A 15,980-nucleotide genomic window follows, 5' to 3' on the forward strand; every position below is an offset into this window, starting at 1 on the left:
CTGTTTTTCTTTTTACTAATTGTTATTGTATTTTACCATATTATTACTCACATTTGCTGATTCATCTTTGTCATTCTTTTTTTACATTTTATTTATTTTTATTTTTGGCTGCATTGGGTCTTAGTTGTGGCATGTGGGATCTTTTTGTTGTAGCGCGCGGGCTCTTCATCGCAGCACGTGGGCTTCCTTCTAGTTGTGCCACACGGGTTCCAGAGTGTGAGGGCTCTATAGTTTGCAGCACGTGGGCTTAGTTGCCCCGCAGCATGTGGGATCTTAGTTCCCCGACCAGGGATCGAACCCACGTCCCCTGCATTGGAAGGCGGATTCTCAACCACTGGACTGCCAGGGAAGTCCCCTGTCATTTATTCTTTGAATAGGTTGAGAATATGATAAAAGTTATGTACTGTCTCCCAAAAAGCTCATACAGTGTTTTCACCTATAATTTCCAGGAGTCACAAGCACCAGGAAGCATTGTAGTGTGGGGTTATGAGGCTCTGCTCTAAATTTTTAGGTTATATTCTTGTCCCTTCTAGGTTCTTAATATTTGTCCTTCTTTACATTGCAAAATGTTTCAGGTGTTATATCTAAAATTATTTTCAAGTAAACTGTTTGATCCTGTCACTGCGTTACTCTTCGGTTTTGGATATTACCCTCAGATCAGATAATTTACAATATTTACCTTTACTTTATGGTATTTACTCTTCCCTTTTACCAGTACTTCACTTCTGTTCTGACTGTACATTCTCTTTTCTAGCCCAGTGTGCCTTCTGTTAGCCCTGTTGTACTAGCTTATCCTGTTTACACCTTTGTAAGTGTCACAGATGCCTTGGTCTATTACCATATCCCTCTGCTTTAAATCATAAAGGTCCATTATCCAAGAAAGTGTCTTCAGGTTTATTCTCTTTACCCTCTAGCATGCGAGTGAGGTGGATCATGCAGGAACTCAGAGCCTAAACGATGATTTCGTAGTAACAGTTTTAATATTGGTACTAATATAACTATATGAAGTTTTTTTATTATAAGTTAAAAGAGTATCTAAACAACAGCCATGAATATTTAGAAACTAATTTCACACTAAACAAGGTGACAAAGTTCATCCGAGTCTTTAAATATTCAGAGTAACTCTTTGGGACTTCACTAGCAGTTCAAGTTTGGAGATTAGGGTTGCCTGAATCATTTCAGAACTTCAGGCTCTATTTTAGCCTACAAGTATCTGTTCCTTCTTTTTCCCTTTCTTCCCTAATCCTAGTTAAGATTTAACTAGGATTATTCTCTTGATTATAAAGAGCACAGGAGTAAATTCACCACCAAATAAATTTTAAAAGGGAAAGATTACCCAAGTGCTCGTTCTGTCCATGCCAACCCTTAAATGTGTATGTAACAACTTACCGTAAACTATAAGTTTTCAGTGGTTTTGTTTCTCATATAAGATTCTAAAATTCTTAAGGGTCAAGATAAGGATTTTTCTGAAGCATGCACCCAAAAACTTCGTATTTGGTACAGGCCTCACTGTTGCCTTGGGCAAATGCTAACAGTTCTGCTCACTTAGTATGTGATTCACTGGCACAGTTTTATCCTGCTTTTGCCCTGTACGTGAAGGCTAGATGTGGAAACTCGTGTATCCTCGTTGATACCACCTGTCGTTAAAGGCAGAGAAGGGTGGTGAAGTTGAAGGGAAAAGGGCTGAACGCTAGCAGTGCTGGCAGTAGAAGTGGGAAAGGGGGGATTCTCCTCAGCTTGTTTATATAGCGGTTGTTTACTTTAGTTATGTTAGGTGCTACCTTAAACAAACAAACAAGCAAACAGTCTGTCTGGTTTTTCAGCCATTATATAGCAGATTCTATTATGGAATCTTTTAAAATCTTCACTGTTAAAGTATCTTCAGAAATTACTAAATGAGAGCATGGATGTCTTACAAGCATGAAATATGTCCAAAGAATCAGGTGAAAGCAAAGAGGGAGATTCTGGCAAGTCCTTGCCAGGTCTTAAACAGTTTGTCCTATGTTCATGGTTTACAGACACAAAGCAGAGCTTTATTGAATAGTAAATTAATTTGCCAAAATGTGTAATCATATATGTGCGTTACTCTCCTTTTTGTATCATGTAATCTATGTATTACTTTATTTACTGGTGATTTAATTTATAAACATCAACAGAAATGACATGCATCTTAGTACCTTTTTTGTAAAAGTAGTACCTTTATGTGTTTTGTCAATGCTTGGTAAAATGTTCAGCTCATCCCGTGCTCATTTGCTACAAATACATTTTAATCAAAACTTTTATCTTAGACATATTGTATTGTTATGTCCACAAACTCCAAGCGGAAGCTGAAAAGATCCATTACAACCCAAGCCAAACATGATATAAGGCCTGAAATCCATCAGATCATTCAGATTTACGGACAAAGTGCGCAGCAGCTGGTGCAGCGCAGTTTCAGAGCATCTGTTTCTGAGATTCCATGGCTTGTGCAACAGGCACAAAATAAGCAATATCCTTTTGGTACAGTTAACACTGCCACCCCCTGTCCACAGCTTTGCCTCTGTGCTCCTGTTATGAAGGCATTTTTAAAATCTAAAGTAATTAACAGTATGCAGTAATTTGTGGTTGTAATAAGAGGAAATAATTGTGTGCACACTTGGGTGCACTTGTACATACCTAGCTACCTAAAGATATTTTAATAAATTATTAATAGGGTTTAAAATACATAAGCACAAAACCCTTTCGCGTATTGGTTCAAGGACTGAAATCTATTTTTAAATTGTTATTTTTTTAATATCACACTTCAAGTTTGGAATTGGTTCCCATTCATAAAGATTCACTCATTCCTGGCACACTTTTTTAACCATTTAACATATTAACCAAAGGAAGGCATGCCGGGGGCAGACAGATGCAGTGCAGAGTCACCAGGGCTTTGATAAGCATTTACTGAGTCCTGTACACTCGCTCTAGGACACCCTAACCCAGAATGGGCACTGGGGGAGGGCTCTTAGAGGAGGGAGTACCGGAACCCTAACAAATGAAAGGGCCAGAAGCAGCTAACTATCACACGCTTAGCTTCGTGAGGTTTAATTACCATCAGAAGCGGTTAGTGGTTATTTAATCTGTCTTCTGGAAAGATGTGCAGCAGAGGTTTATTAAAGCTCATCAGAGGTAGCAAGGCGAAAACTGAAGCTAAGGACACACCAGCAAACCCAGTCAGTTTCAGGAAAATTATGTTAGCAAAGACCAAAACTAAGGTTGACATTTAAAATTAGTACCGTATTTGTTTCGTACAAGACCAATTCATAAAAATAATAGTATCAATGGAATTTTAAAATAGAAATGTAATTTTTGTTTTTAATAGGAAATTGCATATCTGCCCCTTCAAGCTTTCATTATTTTCCCATTTATCCGAAGGTTTTCAAAAAATGTGTTCTATTTTTGGGATAAAATTTGTATGCAAGCAACGTGTTGCTGTTTGGGGTTTTTTGTTCTTGTTTTTTAACTAATTCCAGTCTTTGACCAAATTTTGTGTAGGGTTAGGGTGTGGGGCTTAAGGGACTTGGTGGTAGAGAGGCAAACTGCCGTCAGTATTCAGCCACAAGCTTTAGAAAGCCATCCTCACTCTGTGCTTCCTGTAAACCGAGGAAGCACGTAGCGGGGACAGTCTTTTGCTGGGGACTGGGGGTGTGGAAGCCTGAGCGGATCATGGAGAATGTGGGAGCATGGGGGGAAAGCAATGCAAAATACCGTATGGATGAATCACTTTCCTTCTGGAATCCTAAACTATAAAATACATACAGCTACAGACTGCAGCTGTTGCCTGTGGAGGGATGGGAGAAAGGCGAGAAGGGGTCCTTTAATCCATCCCCTCTTCGCTCCACACTGTGTGTGTTGTAGGATATAATATCCTAAATGTTGTTAACCCTCATGGTAGCCTCTGTTTATGACTCAGCCCTTTGATAGCAGCACTTTCCCCAGGCATACTTGAAGTTCTCAGTTTTGAGGAGACTTTTTTGCATGGGTTTGTAAGGGTCCTGAAATTTAGATCGTAGCTTATATCACAAAAGGCTCCTTGTTAGGCTCTGCTGTACTTCTCAGTTGCCTGAAGAAGAGAGATCACAACCGAGATAAATTTGCTGATACCAGACCTGTTAGGAGTCTTCTATTTAAATTTAATTATATAATAATGAAAAATATTAGTTCGGTGCATCTCTGTCTCTTTTTTTTTTTTTAGTTCCCTGTGCTATACAGTAAACCCTTGTTGTTTATCTATTTTATATATAGTGGTGTGTATCTGTTAATCCCATATTCCTAATTTATCCCTGCCCCCTTTCCACTTTTGTAACCATAGGTTCATTTTCTATGTCTGTGAGTCTGTTTTTTTTTGTTGTTGTTGTTTGTTTTGTTTTTTATTTATTTTTGGCTGCGTTGGGTCTTTGTTGCCGCGTGTGGGCTTTCTCTAGTTGCAGTGAGCAGGGGCTGCTCTTCCTTGCGGTGCACGGGCTTCTCATTACGGTGGCTTCTCTTGTTGCGGTGCACGGGCTTTAGGCATGCAGGCTTCAGTAGTTGTGGCATGCGGGCTCAATAGTTGTGGCATACGGGCTTAGTTGCTCTGCAGCATGTGGGATCTTCCCGGACCAGGGCTCAAATCTGTGTCCGCCGCATTGGCAGGTGGATTCCTAACCACTGCACCACCAGGGAAGTCCCTGTTTCTGTTTTGTAAACAAGTTCATTTGTTTTTTAAGATTCCACATATAAATGGTGTCATATGATATTTGTCTGTCTCTGTCTGGCTTACTTCACTTAGTATGATAATCTCTAGGTCCATCCATGTTGCTGCAAATGGCATTATTTCATTCTTTTTTATGGCTGAATAATATTCCTTTGTGTATACATACCACATCTTCTTTATCCATCCATCTGTCGATGGACACTTGGGTTGCTCCCATGTCTTGACTGTTGTGAATAGTGCTTCTATGAACATTGTGGTACGTGTACATATCTCTCATTTTGAAAAGAAAGAAGTCAGAATGTCATGGTTGATAAGTAATATTGGAAAAGTAACTATCAGAGATTGGAATTTATCACTGTGGGACTTTCACGTTTGCTAAGTGCTTAGTGCTCCTTTCATACTTCTGTCTAGCATTCACCCACTTGTGTTAGGCCTCCCCCCACTAGAAAGGGGGTGTCTGTTCATGTGTCACTTTATACAGTGCTTGGTCGTAGGAGACATGTAATATTTATTAAATAAGTTGATACTGAATGGTTGTAGGAGCAGTTCACAGAGTAGTATTTCCCTTGCGAGTAGGGCAGTAGGCTAAAGCGACTCCATCATTTCTCAGGAGAAGCTTTACTTAGTTGCTCCCAGTTTTCCCAGGAATGACTTTTGTCTCCCTCACTAATACTCTGTCATTTTGTAGAATTTATCGTGAAGCATAGCTTATGCAGTGAATAGTTCTAATTTACTCTGGTAGTATTTTGTTTCATGTACAATAAAAACTCCCTGATTCAGAGTGAAATGGAAAAGTTCTGTCTAATGACTGAAAATTTCCAGTTGTGAAGTTTTCTTTAAGAAGACAAGATACTCTTTAATTACACCACAGAAAGTTCAAAGACAACAAAACAATTACATTTTATCCAGATTACTGCAAATTCCAAAATAAAAACCGCAAATGAATAGGTTTTACTACACTTTGCCTGATGCAATGTGTATCTGTTGGACATACTGAAAGCATTGTAAGGAAGGGCTTTTCTTTTCCCACTTTTTTTCATTAGAAATGTAGAGACCAAAGAATGTTCAACAAAGAACAGAACACTTTTTCCAATTTGTCACTTCATGGATAAAAAGTAGAGACAGAATGGTGAAGCACCTGTTGCTTTAAAGGCAATAAACTAGTGAAATGTTTTCACAGAAGTCATCAGCTTTCAAAGATCTCTTTTATCTAGTTCATATCACTCATTGCTCTTAATTCCTTTGTCACATTTTTTACTGCATTACAAGTAATCCTTGAAAGCCATGGAGCATTTTACATTTAACCAGAACCATGTGGACGGTTCTCACATGTTGAGGATAGCTCCAGTCCCAGCTTTGATTCTGCCCCTCCTCTCCCATACATTTAGCTTTAGATGCAGGTTTGAGAAGCAAATCTAGTGGTACTGGGACGGACTCATCCCCGCTCCCATCACTTTCCACCCAGTCCCGGGAGGTTTAGGGGCAGAGCCCCCAGCAGACCCTCAGCAGTGCTTTGATCTCCACAAGCACATTCCATAGGCTCCTCTTCTTCCTGAGGCCGACAGGGTTGAGTCCAAGTAACTTAGGATATCTCCTTCAGGTAAACATTAAGATTGGTACCGTTTAGTCCATTCCTACTGGAATAGTTCTCCTGCACTGCAATAAATAAGTTGGAGTGAAGAGGGGCAAAAAAAATTCTCCCCAGCCTTTCGGGTTGAATAGCTTGAGAATGTTACCCCCTCACACTGCTTTCATTTCCTCACTTAGTATACAAGGGTGATGTGTGTCTTTTAAGCATTATCTTAGAACTACATCTTGCTTAATCATTTACTGTGTTATTTTTTTGTACTATCTTCTCTGACAACCGCTTTTAAGAGGTTGAATCCAGCAATAAGGGCATCATAGTTCTAACCTTACTTAGATTTTCTAACGTCTGCCTTATTTAGGTTTTCTGAAAGAACTAAAACTGACCAATCTCCCCCGAGGTCTTCTAGGATTATTCAAACCTGAGTATATTCACATAGGGCAGTGGCAGATAGGGTAGTAAATTCAGGTCTTTGAGGGTTTCAGTGAGGTTTTCCCACTCTGTTTTTGAGCAAATCTGTTGCTGATTTGTTCTCTGTCTTCCTGAAGTACAGCAGTTTTCATGTTGAATCCTTGGTGTCTGTCACACATGTGGATATTCTTTTCCCTAAATGCTTTTCTCTGTGCTTTTCTTCTGCCTTCTATGTGTTTTTTTTTTTTCCTATCCGTAGTTTGTGTATTTTCTGCAGTGTTGGTTCTAGTCTTTCCTGTTTCTTAGAGCTTCTCGTTTCATACTGGCATCTTTCGTGTCTACTCCTCTTGTGCGGCTGGGCTGGCTCCCTTTCAGAGGCCTCTGTCATCTTGCATCTTATCTTTGCTCTCGGATGTTTAAAGTGCATCGATCACGTCTTTTGTTTTCTGTGATTTTTTTCTGCTTTCTTTCAGAATTTGATTTTCATTGTTGTTTCCTATTGCTCTGCATTTTCCCAGAGAATTTGGACAGGCCCAACATCAGGTTTTAAACAGATGGGTCTAGCCAGATACGTTATTTGCCAAGGACAGTGTGAGTGTATAAGCTTGACCCTTTCCATCTTGAACTGAGCACTCTTTACCTTCACATCAGAACATTAGCTGCAGAGCAGGATGTTCATAGCTTCCATGGACTGTGGGTCAGTCTGCTGCCTGCGGGACTGGAGGAGGAGCGAGGTATGTCCTGGCTCTCCTCTGGGCATTCTGCCTTCCTGCCATGCTGGGGGTTAGCGCATCCCCAGGGGTGGCCTTTGCGATTCCCCCTGTTTGGGGTGCCTGCCCCGTTAGAGAAGTGCCCTCGGACATAGTTGCTGGCTTTTTGGTCAGCGTGGCTGTGGACGCAGTATTTTCCTCTGCCCAGCCGTGCCCGGCATCCTCTGCTGATGCCAGCCCTCCTTTGACAGGACGCAGGAGGGGAAAGAGGCATGTGCTGGGTCTCTAGTGACAGCAGCGAGTGACAGGGGTTTCCGGGGGGACTCCCCACGGTCCTCTCCGGCCTGCACATCCCTGCACTTGGGAGCTCTCAGTGACAGCGTTACCCCTGCAGGTTAGAGGAAGTCACCTTCCACAGTGCACCTTCCTGCCATCTGCTCCTCAGCTGTCTGCGATCCCAGTGTGAGGGGGCCCCCAGAGGCGTGCAGTGCACACACCCAGACCCGGCTGCCCCATCCGCAAGGGATTCCAGAATCTCATCCTCTCGTTCATCACACTCTGGGGGAGGAAACTAGTTTTCATTCCTAGTACTGTCGTGCAGGTGGGTCAGCATTATCAGTATCTATCAATAGAAGATCTTTCTAGAACAGCTTAGAGTGGGAGGTAGGAGCTAGCATCAGCATGGCTGTCCTTATTTTCTGGTTTTCATTCTGGTTCTTTGTCAGGTTTTGGGACGGAGATTTTAAGAAGTTTTACTTACTGCTTTCTCATCAATTTATGGTTCTGTTTTTTTTGTTGTTTTTGTTGTTTTTAATGACCCTTTGATTGTATTAAGAGTTAACTCAGGAAGGTACATTATACCTTTTTCTTTTTTTAGCATAGAGAAAGGACCTTCCCAAATTTTATTTGCAAGTGGATAATCGTATAGATTGAGAGTGAAAACCAAAAATCCAAAGGGAAAAAGAAAACTTGTTTTTTGTAGCAGAGCCTATAAAAGCTGGAGGTTCCGGGACTTCTCTGGTAGTCCAGTGGGTAAGACTCCACACTCCCAATGCCGGGGCCTGTGTTCAACTCCTGGTTGGGGAGCGAGATCCCACATGCATGCCGCAACCAAGAGTCCGCATTCTGCAACTAAAAAAAACAATCGCACATGCTGCAACTAAAGATCCCACGTGCTGCAGTGAAGATCCCGCGTGCTGTAACTGAGACCCGATGCAGCCTAAATAAATATTTTTTTAAATTTTTTAAAAATAAAAGCTGGAGGTTCCGAGTTCCTCCATTGCTGGTATTCTCACCATACCCTTGAAACGGCTCCTGGAATTTAACAGATTTTTAGACGTGCATAGCAACGTTTATTTATATCCTATATCAACTACTTAAAATTATGGTTTGCCTTATGATACCTTTTATGTTTGAAAGGAATTGATTTAGCCCTAGGAGATGACATTCAGATTTCTCCTGACATCCTGAAACCTAGGTGTCAGCATACTGAATGGCTATTTGTATAGATGCTTTTCCTGTAAGTGAGAGCTCATCATGACTAAGAATACACTCGTAGTAAGTTTTTTTAAAAGTGACTGTTAACAGTGTTGGAAGATGAAAAGATTTGTATCCTGTGGTCTAATTTTATATGACATGTAATAGTGTTTATGACGAGCCCGAACTATGTCTACTTGTATTTTTCTGAAAGACACTGTGCTTTTACTCACAGTTCTAATCATTTTCAGTTTATATAAGCGTGGCCCTGGTATTTTTATGTAACATACATTCTACAAAGTGCTTTGGATATATATAGTAGATTAGAGAGTAATGCTGAGTTTATACAGCGTCGGTGGGGTATGAGTTATGCCCTGTAAGTGAATCTTCCAGACAACTAAAATTACCCTCGTAAGTAATAAAACATCTTTTTTTAATACAAGATTTACATTAAAAACAGTTAAGCTACATTACATATTTTTAACAAAATGTTCCCTACATAATTAGCAATTTCTAAGTGACTGAAGACCATCATCACATAAATAGACCTAGTGGCTGTTTGTTGGTCATCATGACATAGATTGATCCAGACTATTGTGGCCAGGTCTGGCTTGTTTAATTTTTCTCTCCCGTCTCACTTTCAGGCTGTAAGATCTCCCTTCTGCCACTAGTATACTTGACTCTAGCATTTGTAATGTAATGTTTCTAATATGCTGGGATTTTGAGACTGAAAAGCCAAGCGTATTGGATGGATGTATAGACTAAGTGCTGAATCATGGTATGAGATATCCTGCAGCATCAGCCGTGTACCTTCCAGTGTCTTCCGTCTACGCTGGCTCTTGTGTGAATTAAAAGAAAATGCCCACATCCAAGACGGTCTTCCTGGTGCACTGTGTCTGCCCTTCTCCCCTTCTGTCCATTTTGGTCGCGTCCCCCAGAGACTCTCTGCCCCCTGGACCTGCTGCCCAGACCTCAGGACTGGCTGTAGCGCGCTTTGCTCTACTGTTGCTCCCGGTCTTGGCCACTCCTCACCGTTTGCAGCCCAGGTCCCATTTCTCCTGGCCTGGCATGCCTTTGTTAAGTCTTCCAATTAACAAGGCAGTTAATTGGTCCTCTCTCTGCCTTCTCCTACAATTTTTTACATATTTCTGTTAGAGCATTTGTTTGAATTACGACGATCATGATAGTAATGGCTAACCTTCCAGAGCACGTAGTATGTGTATTATTTCATTGAACCACACGGTTTATAAAAGACCCTTTAAGTAGATACTACTGTCTTCTTCATTTTACAGATTAGTTAGGGAGAAGTCACAGTACGAACTTGGCCAAGTGACAGAGCTGGGATTTAAGTCCAGGCAGCTTGATTCCTGTTTCCTCACTGTTCGTGAGTCAGCTGATAATTGGTCCTAGGTCACATACCTAGTGAGTGACAGAACTGGAATTTGCATCCAGGGTAGTTTGACCTTGGAGCCAGTGCTCTGAATTGTTTGTTTGCTCTCCAGCATTCCCTTTTGTGAGCTCCTTAAAGGCCGAGACCTCACAGTGTCCATCTGTATATCTGCAGAACAGTGACACATAACAGGTTCTTAAATGTTTGAAGATGAATTTGTGAACTTTTTCACCGCCTGGTATGGAGCAGTACTAACGGCACTAAGCTGGGCATCTGCCCTTGTGTTGTCTCAGACAGAATTGGTTATTCCTCCCCATCCTCCGCATCCACACTGATCCTCTACCTGCACTTAACCAAACTCAAACTCAGTTTACCAAGCACAACTGACCACAGATACGCCACATGTACACATATCCGTGAGAGAGAGACAGGGGAAACGAGAGAGAAGAATGAGTGCCCAAAACCACATGGTCAGTTCAAGGAATACGCAAACAGCAGCAACAGAAAAAAGCCACCTGAAACGTGCGCGGGAAGGAGGGGAGAGACAGGAGGATGTGGGCAGAGAGAGCATGCTCACGTGAGCAGGAGAGCACCAGGGGAGAGGATGGAAGGGTTGGGGGCAGACAGACATTGTTAATTCTTGATGTTAAATCCATCCATCGGAGCTTTGATCATAGTGGTCGTACATGTGAAGTATGGCAAGAATAAACTTTATAGATAAAAGATTCAAAATGCCAAATTGATCTTCCAAATTCTGCGAAGTAAGCATAAATATATAATACACATCAATTTGTGGTCCTTTAAAATTCAACTGCTGTATGACAAAGGGGACTTAAAGAAAATTGATTTGTAGGTTCGTCAACTTGGAATTAGAAAGGCTCTGGAAATTTCAGAACAATACTCTTCTTTCCTCTGCGTAAATTTTGCTGTAGCGAAGAAACGTGTTCATAACATCCTACTTATTTTAAATTTTATTGAACAAGGGAAACAATACATGTCATTTAGGAAATGGACAACTCTTAGCCCAGGTCTTAAGGATGGCTAATTCTAGTTCTATTCTTTGTTATTCTCTAGAGCCTAACTTAAATCCCACTCTTTTTATGAAAACTTTCTCAGCTGTCATTACCCACACTGATTTCTCTATTTTCCTAGTTTATGTAATCCTTAGAGGAGCGGGCATAGGATAGTGGTTGAGCTGAGGTTGTCATATTGCCTCTATGCTATCCGCTGACTTGCCATGTTAACCCAGGCAAGCTGGTTAACCTTGACAAGCTTTGGTTTCTTCTTTTGTAAAATGAGGCTGATAAAATGAAGTCTCCTATTGGGGTCATTGTGAAGGTTGAGTGGGACCATGTATGTAAAGATTTTAGCACCCTGCCTTGCATGTGTTTAATTCACATTAGCTCTATTGTTAGTGTTTATTACTGTCCTGTTGCCCCTTTGATTAGTATGTGTCCTGTCTCTTCCTGGAGTGCCCTCACACTAGCAGATGCTTGATTACGTATTTACTTGGGAGGTCGGCGGGTAGAAGTTAGGATGAAGGGAAAGACTCTAGTAGTAAGAGGTGGTGACTTGGAGGCTTCCACTATATATTGCATAAGGGAAATGGTGGGATTAGTATCTACACAGGTGATGGCCTCCAACTGATAGCTGTGTCCTCAGTAAGCAGTGTGAGAGGTGGTGGAAAAGATTAGAAAAAGGAGAGACATTGCTAGTGCTGGCAAAGGGAGTTGCAGGATTTGGGGGTAGTAGAATAGGTTTATTTATACTATGAAGTAGCAGAAATTAAAGGTATGACACCAGGTTGAGTTGTAAGGATGTTGGTAGGGGGTCGTTAGATAGTTTTATGCCACATCGCCTACTGGTAGAGAATCATGGTGGTGGGCAAACGTGGAGGTCATTTGCTTGTAAGTGACCTTCTAAATTCATGGTCTACAATTCATATGGCAGTTTCAAGTTCAGAAATCAACCCAGGGAAGGGAGCTTTAGTTTCTACCTTTTCTTGTTCATTGGGGAGGATATTTAACCAAAATCGGAAGGGATGGCAACCCAATCAACCATTATCTAAAATGGCACTGCCCAGGGGGCCTCCCTGGTGGCCCAGTGGTTGGGACTTCACCTTCCATTTCAAGGGGTGCGGGTTCAGTCCCTGGTCGGGGAGCTAAGATCCCACATGCCTTGCAGCCAAATAACCAAAACATAAAACAGAAGCAATATTGTAACAAATTCAGTAAAGGGTTTAAAAATAGTTTTAAAATAAAAATAAAATGACACTTCCCAGAATAATTGACTCTTCTCAAGAATCTTCAGAAATGTTACGCTTATGCAAGTTATAGACGCATACAAGTGTATAGAACATGGTAACCATGAGATGGAGGAATAGTTTTCATGTCTTGCTGCAAGAGAGTGGGAGGTTTGTGTTTTTACTTGTTGGTCATTTTCAGTATAGATTAGGACCAGGAAAGAGGAAGATTGCCACAAGATAGAGGACAGCATGAAAACCAAAAGAGACAGAATAACGATCCATCCTGTTATGAGAGCACTTGAGGAGGATAAATGAGTAATTGGCCCCTTTTAGTTGGTTGAAGTTTAGAAAGAAGAATATGTTTGTTTGCATAAAAGGGATTAAGTGGTTGGTAAAAGATATTTTTTTAACTAGTCATGAACAACTTAGATACAAGATAATATAAAAGAGCCAGCATTGGGACTTCCCTGGCGGTCCAGTGGTTAAGACTCCGCACTTCCACTGCAGAGGGCACGCGTTCAATCCCTGGTGGGGGAACTAAGATGCCAGATGCCGTGTGGCATGGCCAATAAATAAATAATTTTTTTTTTAAGAACCAACATTTATTTAAAGATTTGGAAATTCATATACCTATTTCTATATAGATTATTTACCTTTTAAAATCTAATAGACTATATATTAACATTAGTATAATAAACACAAATATTTTTTAAGCTAATAATGTATATATCCGTGTTCAACTTCTTTAGCTCTTCAATACACTGTATTACTCTTGTATCTAGGACTTTGCCAGTGCTGTGACATTTACTGAGAAGACTCTTACCCCTCTCCCTTCCCTATCCCATCTGTATACTTTCTGTAAATTCACTGCCAAGGCACTTAGTACATTCTAGTAGGAATTACTGTTTGTCTTGTTTACCACTGTTTTCCTACAAATACTATCCATTTGATAATATATCAAATGATAATTTATCTACTTCATGTATAAAATGTTCAGAAAATATTAATAAAATTCAATTTTCTGATGACTGAGATAAGAGTATGGACTCATATAATTAAGACATGCCCCTTGAGTTATTTTTATAGTAGTAATTTAAGGGGAAAGAAAAGGAAAGACATGAAGAGGCAAGATCTGGAGAAGACAGGGCACTCTCAGTGCAGTATTATTGAGTGTTCTGTATACGGCCAGTATTCTGGTAGGCACTCAAGGAAGCCAGTTGTCAAACTGGGGAGAGAGAATTAATACTGGTTAGAGGACTGAGATCAGCTAAAAGGAGCTGTTGACGGCTTTGAATTTGGAGGTTTAAGCAACCGGAATTGCCGTTTTTCCCCATTTCAGCTCCACTCAGCACTTACTGAACATGACTTGTGTGTCAGCATGGAAAGGAAGCGATGTGTCCAGGAAGGATGTCGTGGTCTGACTTAGCTTGTTACCTTCAGGAAAGCGGTCCCGAGTGCCAGTGTGCTCTTGGATTTCACAGATGACACGTTCTGAGTCAAGGTTCCTATTTTGACCTTGGCCCGTGTGCTGACTGGTATGTCGTCTTCTTCCAGGCTGCCTAGGGCACAGTGCCTAGCCATGGGTAGGAGGATAGTTGTGGTAGTTAAGAGATTGAAACACTTTTGAGTCAGACACACCTGGTTTTTTATCCTGGCTCTGCATTTACTTTACAGTTTTCATATCTACTGTAGTATCTACTGTTCAGTTACTGTGAGGATTAACTAAATAGTCCACGGAGGGTACTTAACTAGTACAGTGCCTAGCACATAGTAAGTGCTCCGTGAAAGGTTAGCAATAAATATTTCAGTATCGTCTCTATCAGCATTTGGGTCAAGGCCCAGGTCCCATTGTCTAAGGTACAGACTCTGACAGTAACAATATCTTAGCCATTCTTCTTCTCTTAGCACTGTGCACCCATGATGTCAATATATTCCTAAAATCAGGGCCACTGATCAGAATGGATGTACTTCATCTTTACATGATCTGCTGCCGTCCTGTCTCCCTGAGCTTCTCTTCCGCCATACCACCCTTGAGCACACCACGCTTGTTCCTGTCCCATGGTCTGTATTCTTTCTTTACCTCCTCCTTGGAATGCTCTCCCTCCAGAGCCCAAGCCCACAAGGCCTGCCTCATTTAGTCTCGTTGAATGTCACCTGTTCGGAAAGACTCTCCTTGTCCATCCCATTGAAATATTACTTTTTTAAAAAATTTATTTATTTTATTTATTTATTTTTGCCTCCGTTGGGTCTTCGTTGCTGTGCGCGGGCTTTCTCTAGTTGCGGCGAGTGGAGGCTACTCTTCGTTGCAGTGCACGGGCTTCTCATTGCAGTGGCTTCTCTTGTTGTGGAGCACGGTCTCTAGGCGTGCGGGCTTCAGTAGTTGTGGCACACGGGCTCCGTAGTTGTGGCTCGAGGGCTCTGGAGCGCAGGTTCAGTAGTTGTGGTGCACGGGCTTAGTTGCTCCGCGGCATGTGGGATCTTCCTGGACCAGGACTCGAACCCGTGTCCCCTGCATTGGCAGGCGGATTCTTAACCACTGCGCCACCAGGGAAGCCCCGAAATGTTACTAATCACTTTCTTATCCTGCTTTATATCTCTTCATGGCACTTCTTAGTGTCTTATATTATTTTATACATTTATTCGTTAATTGTCATTCTCCTGTTTGGGAATGCAGGTTCCTCAGGTTAGCCTCATCACTGCTCTGTTTTCAGTGCCTGTGCACTCAGTAAATATCTGTTCAGTAAATGACTTCAAAGTTTGGAGGTTGTTATACCTAAACACTAAAATTACTCTTTAAAGATTATTGTAGAAGTAGCTAAGTTGGGGAATGATACTGAAAAAAATCTGAAATTGCAATTTCTTTTTCTTTTAGAAAAGTGTGGACTCTGGAGAGATGAAAGGGAAACCGTCTCCTCGTAAACAGCGCTTCATGCAGTTTTCCTCACTGGAACACGGGGGAGAGTATTACATGACACCACGGGACTTCCTCTTCTCAGTAATGTTTGACCAAATCGAACGTAAGTTGTGTTTTTATTTTTTAAGTTAAAAAAATCAAATATTAGGGCTGAAAAACCTCTGTTTTATAGAATTGGTAACAGCTTTTCTTCATCTTAATTATCATCATTCTTTGTACCATGCGTTTACTTAATTATTTAGACTTTCAACCCTTGTGAGACTAAACTTTTATTTATTTATTTATTTATTTATTTGTTTATTTATCTAAGAAATAGTTGCTTTGTATGTGGGTTTTTCTAAAAAGAGGAAAAGGGCTTCCCTGGTGGCTCAGTGGTTGAGAGTCCGCCTGCCGATGCAGGGGACACGGGTTCGTGCCCTGGTCCGGGAAGATCCCACATGCCGCAGAGCAGCTGGGCCCACGAGCCATGGACGCTGAGCCTGCGCGTCCGCAGCCTGTGCTCCACAACGGGAGAGGCCACAGCAGTGAGAGGCTC

General features: G+C 41.3%; 1 protein-coding gene across 2 annotated transcripts in view; it reads left to right on the forward strand.

Annotated features, from left to right (window-relative positions):
- The window catches only part of MICU2 (mitochondrial calcium uptake 2), a 91,599-nt gene that overhangs the window by 13,197 nt on the left and 62,422 nt on the right, over nt 1–15,980 (forward strand). For both annotated transcript variants that reach the window (XM_027116708.1, XM_027116709.1), the window contains exon 2: nt 15,404–15,548. In XM_027116708.1, coding sequence (XP_026972509.1) covers nt 15,404–15,548 — 145 coding nt within the window. The remainder of the gene's footprint in view (nt 1–15,403; nt 15,549–15,980) is intronic.

The sequence above is a fragment of the Aethalodelphis obliquidens genome, unplaced genomic scaffold, assembly GCF_003676395.1.
Source record: "Aethalodelphis obliquidens isolate GAN/ISIS:26980383/991018 unplaced genomic scaffold, ASM367639v1 scaffold16, whole genome shotgun sequence".
NCBI lineage: Eukaryota > Metazoa > Chordata > Mammalia > Artiodactyla > Delphinidae > Aethalodelphis > Aethalodelphis obliquidens.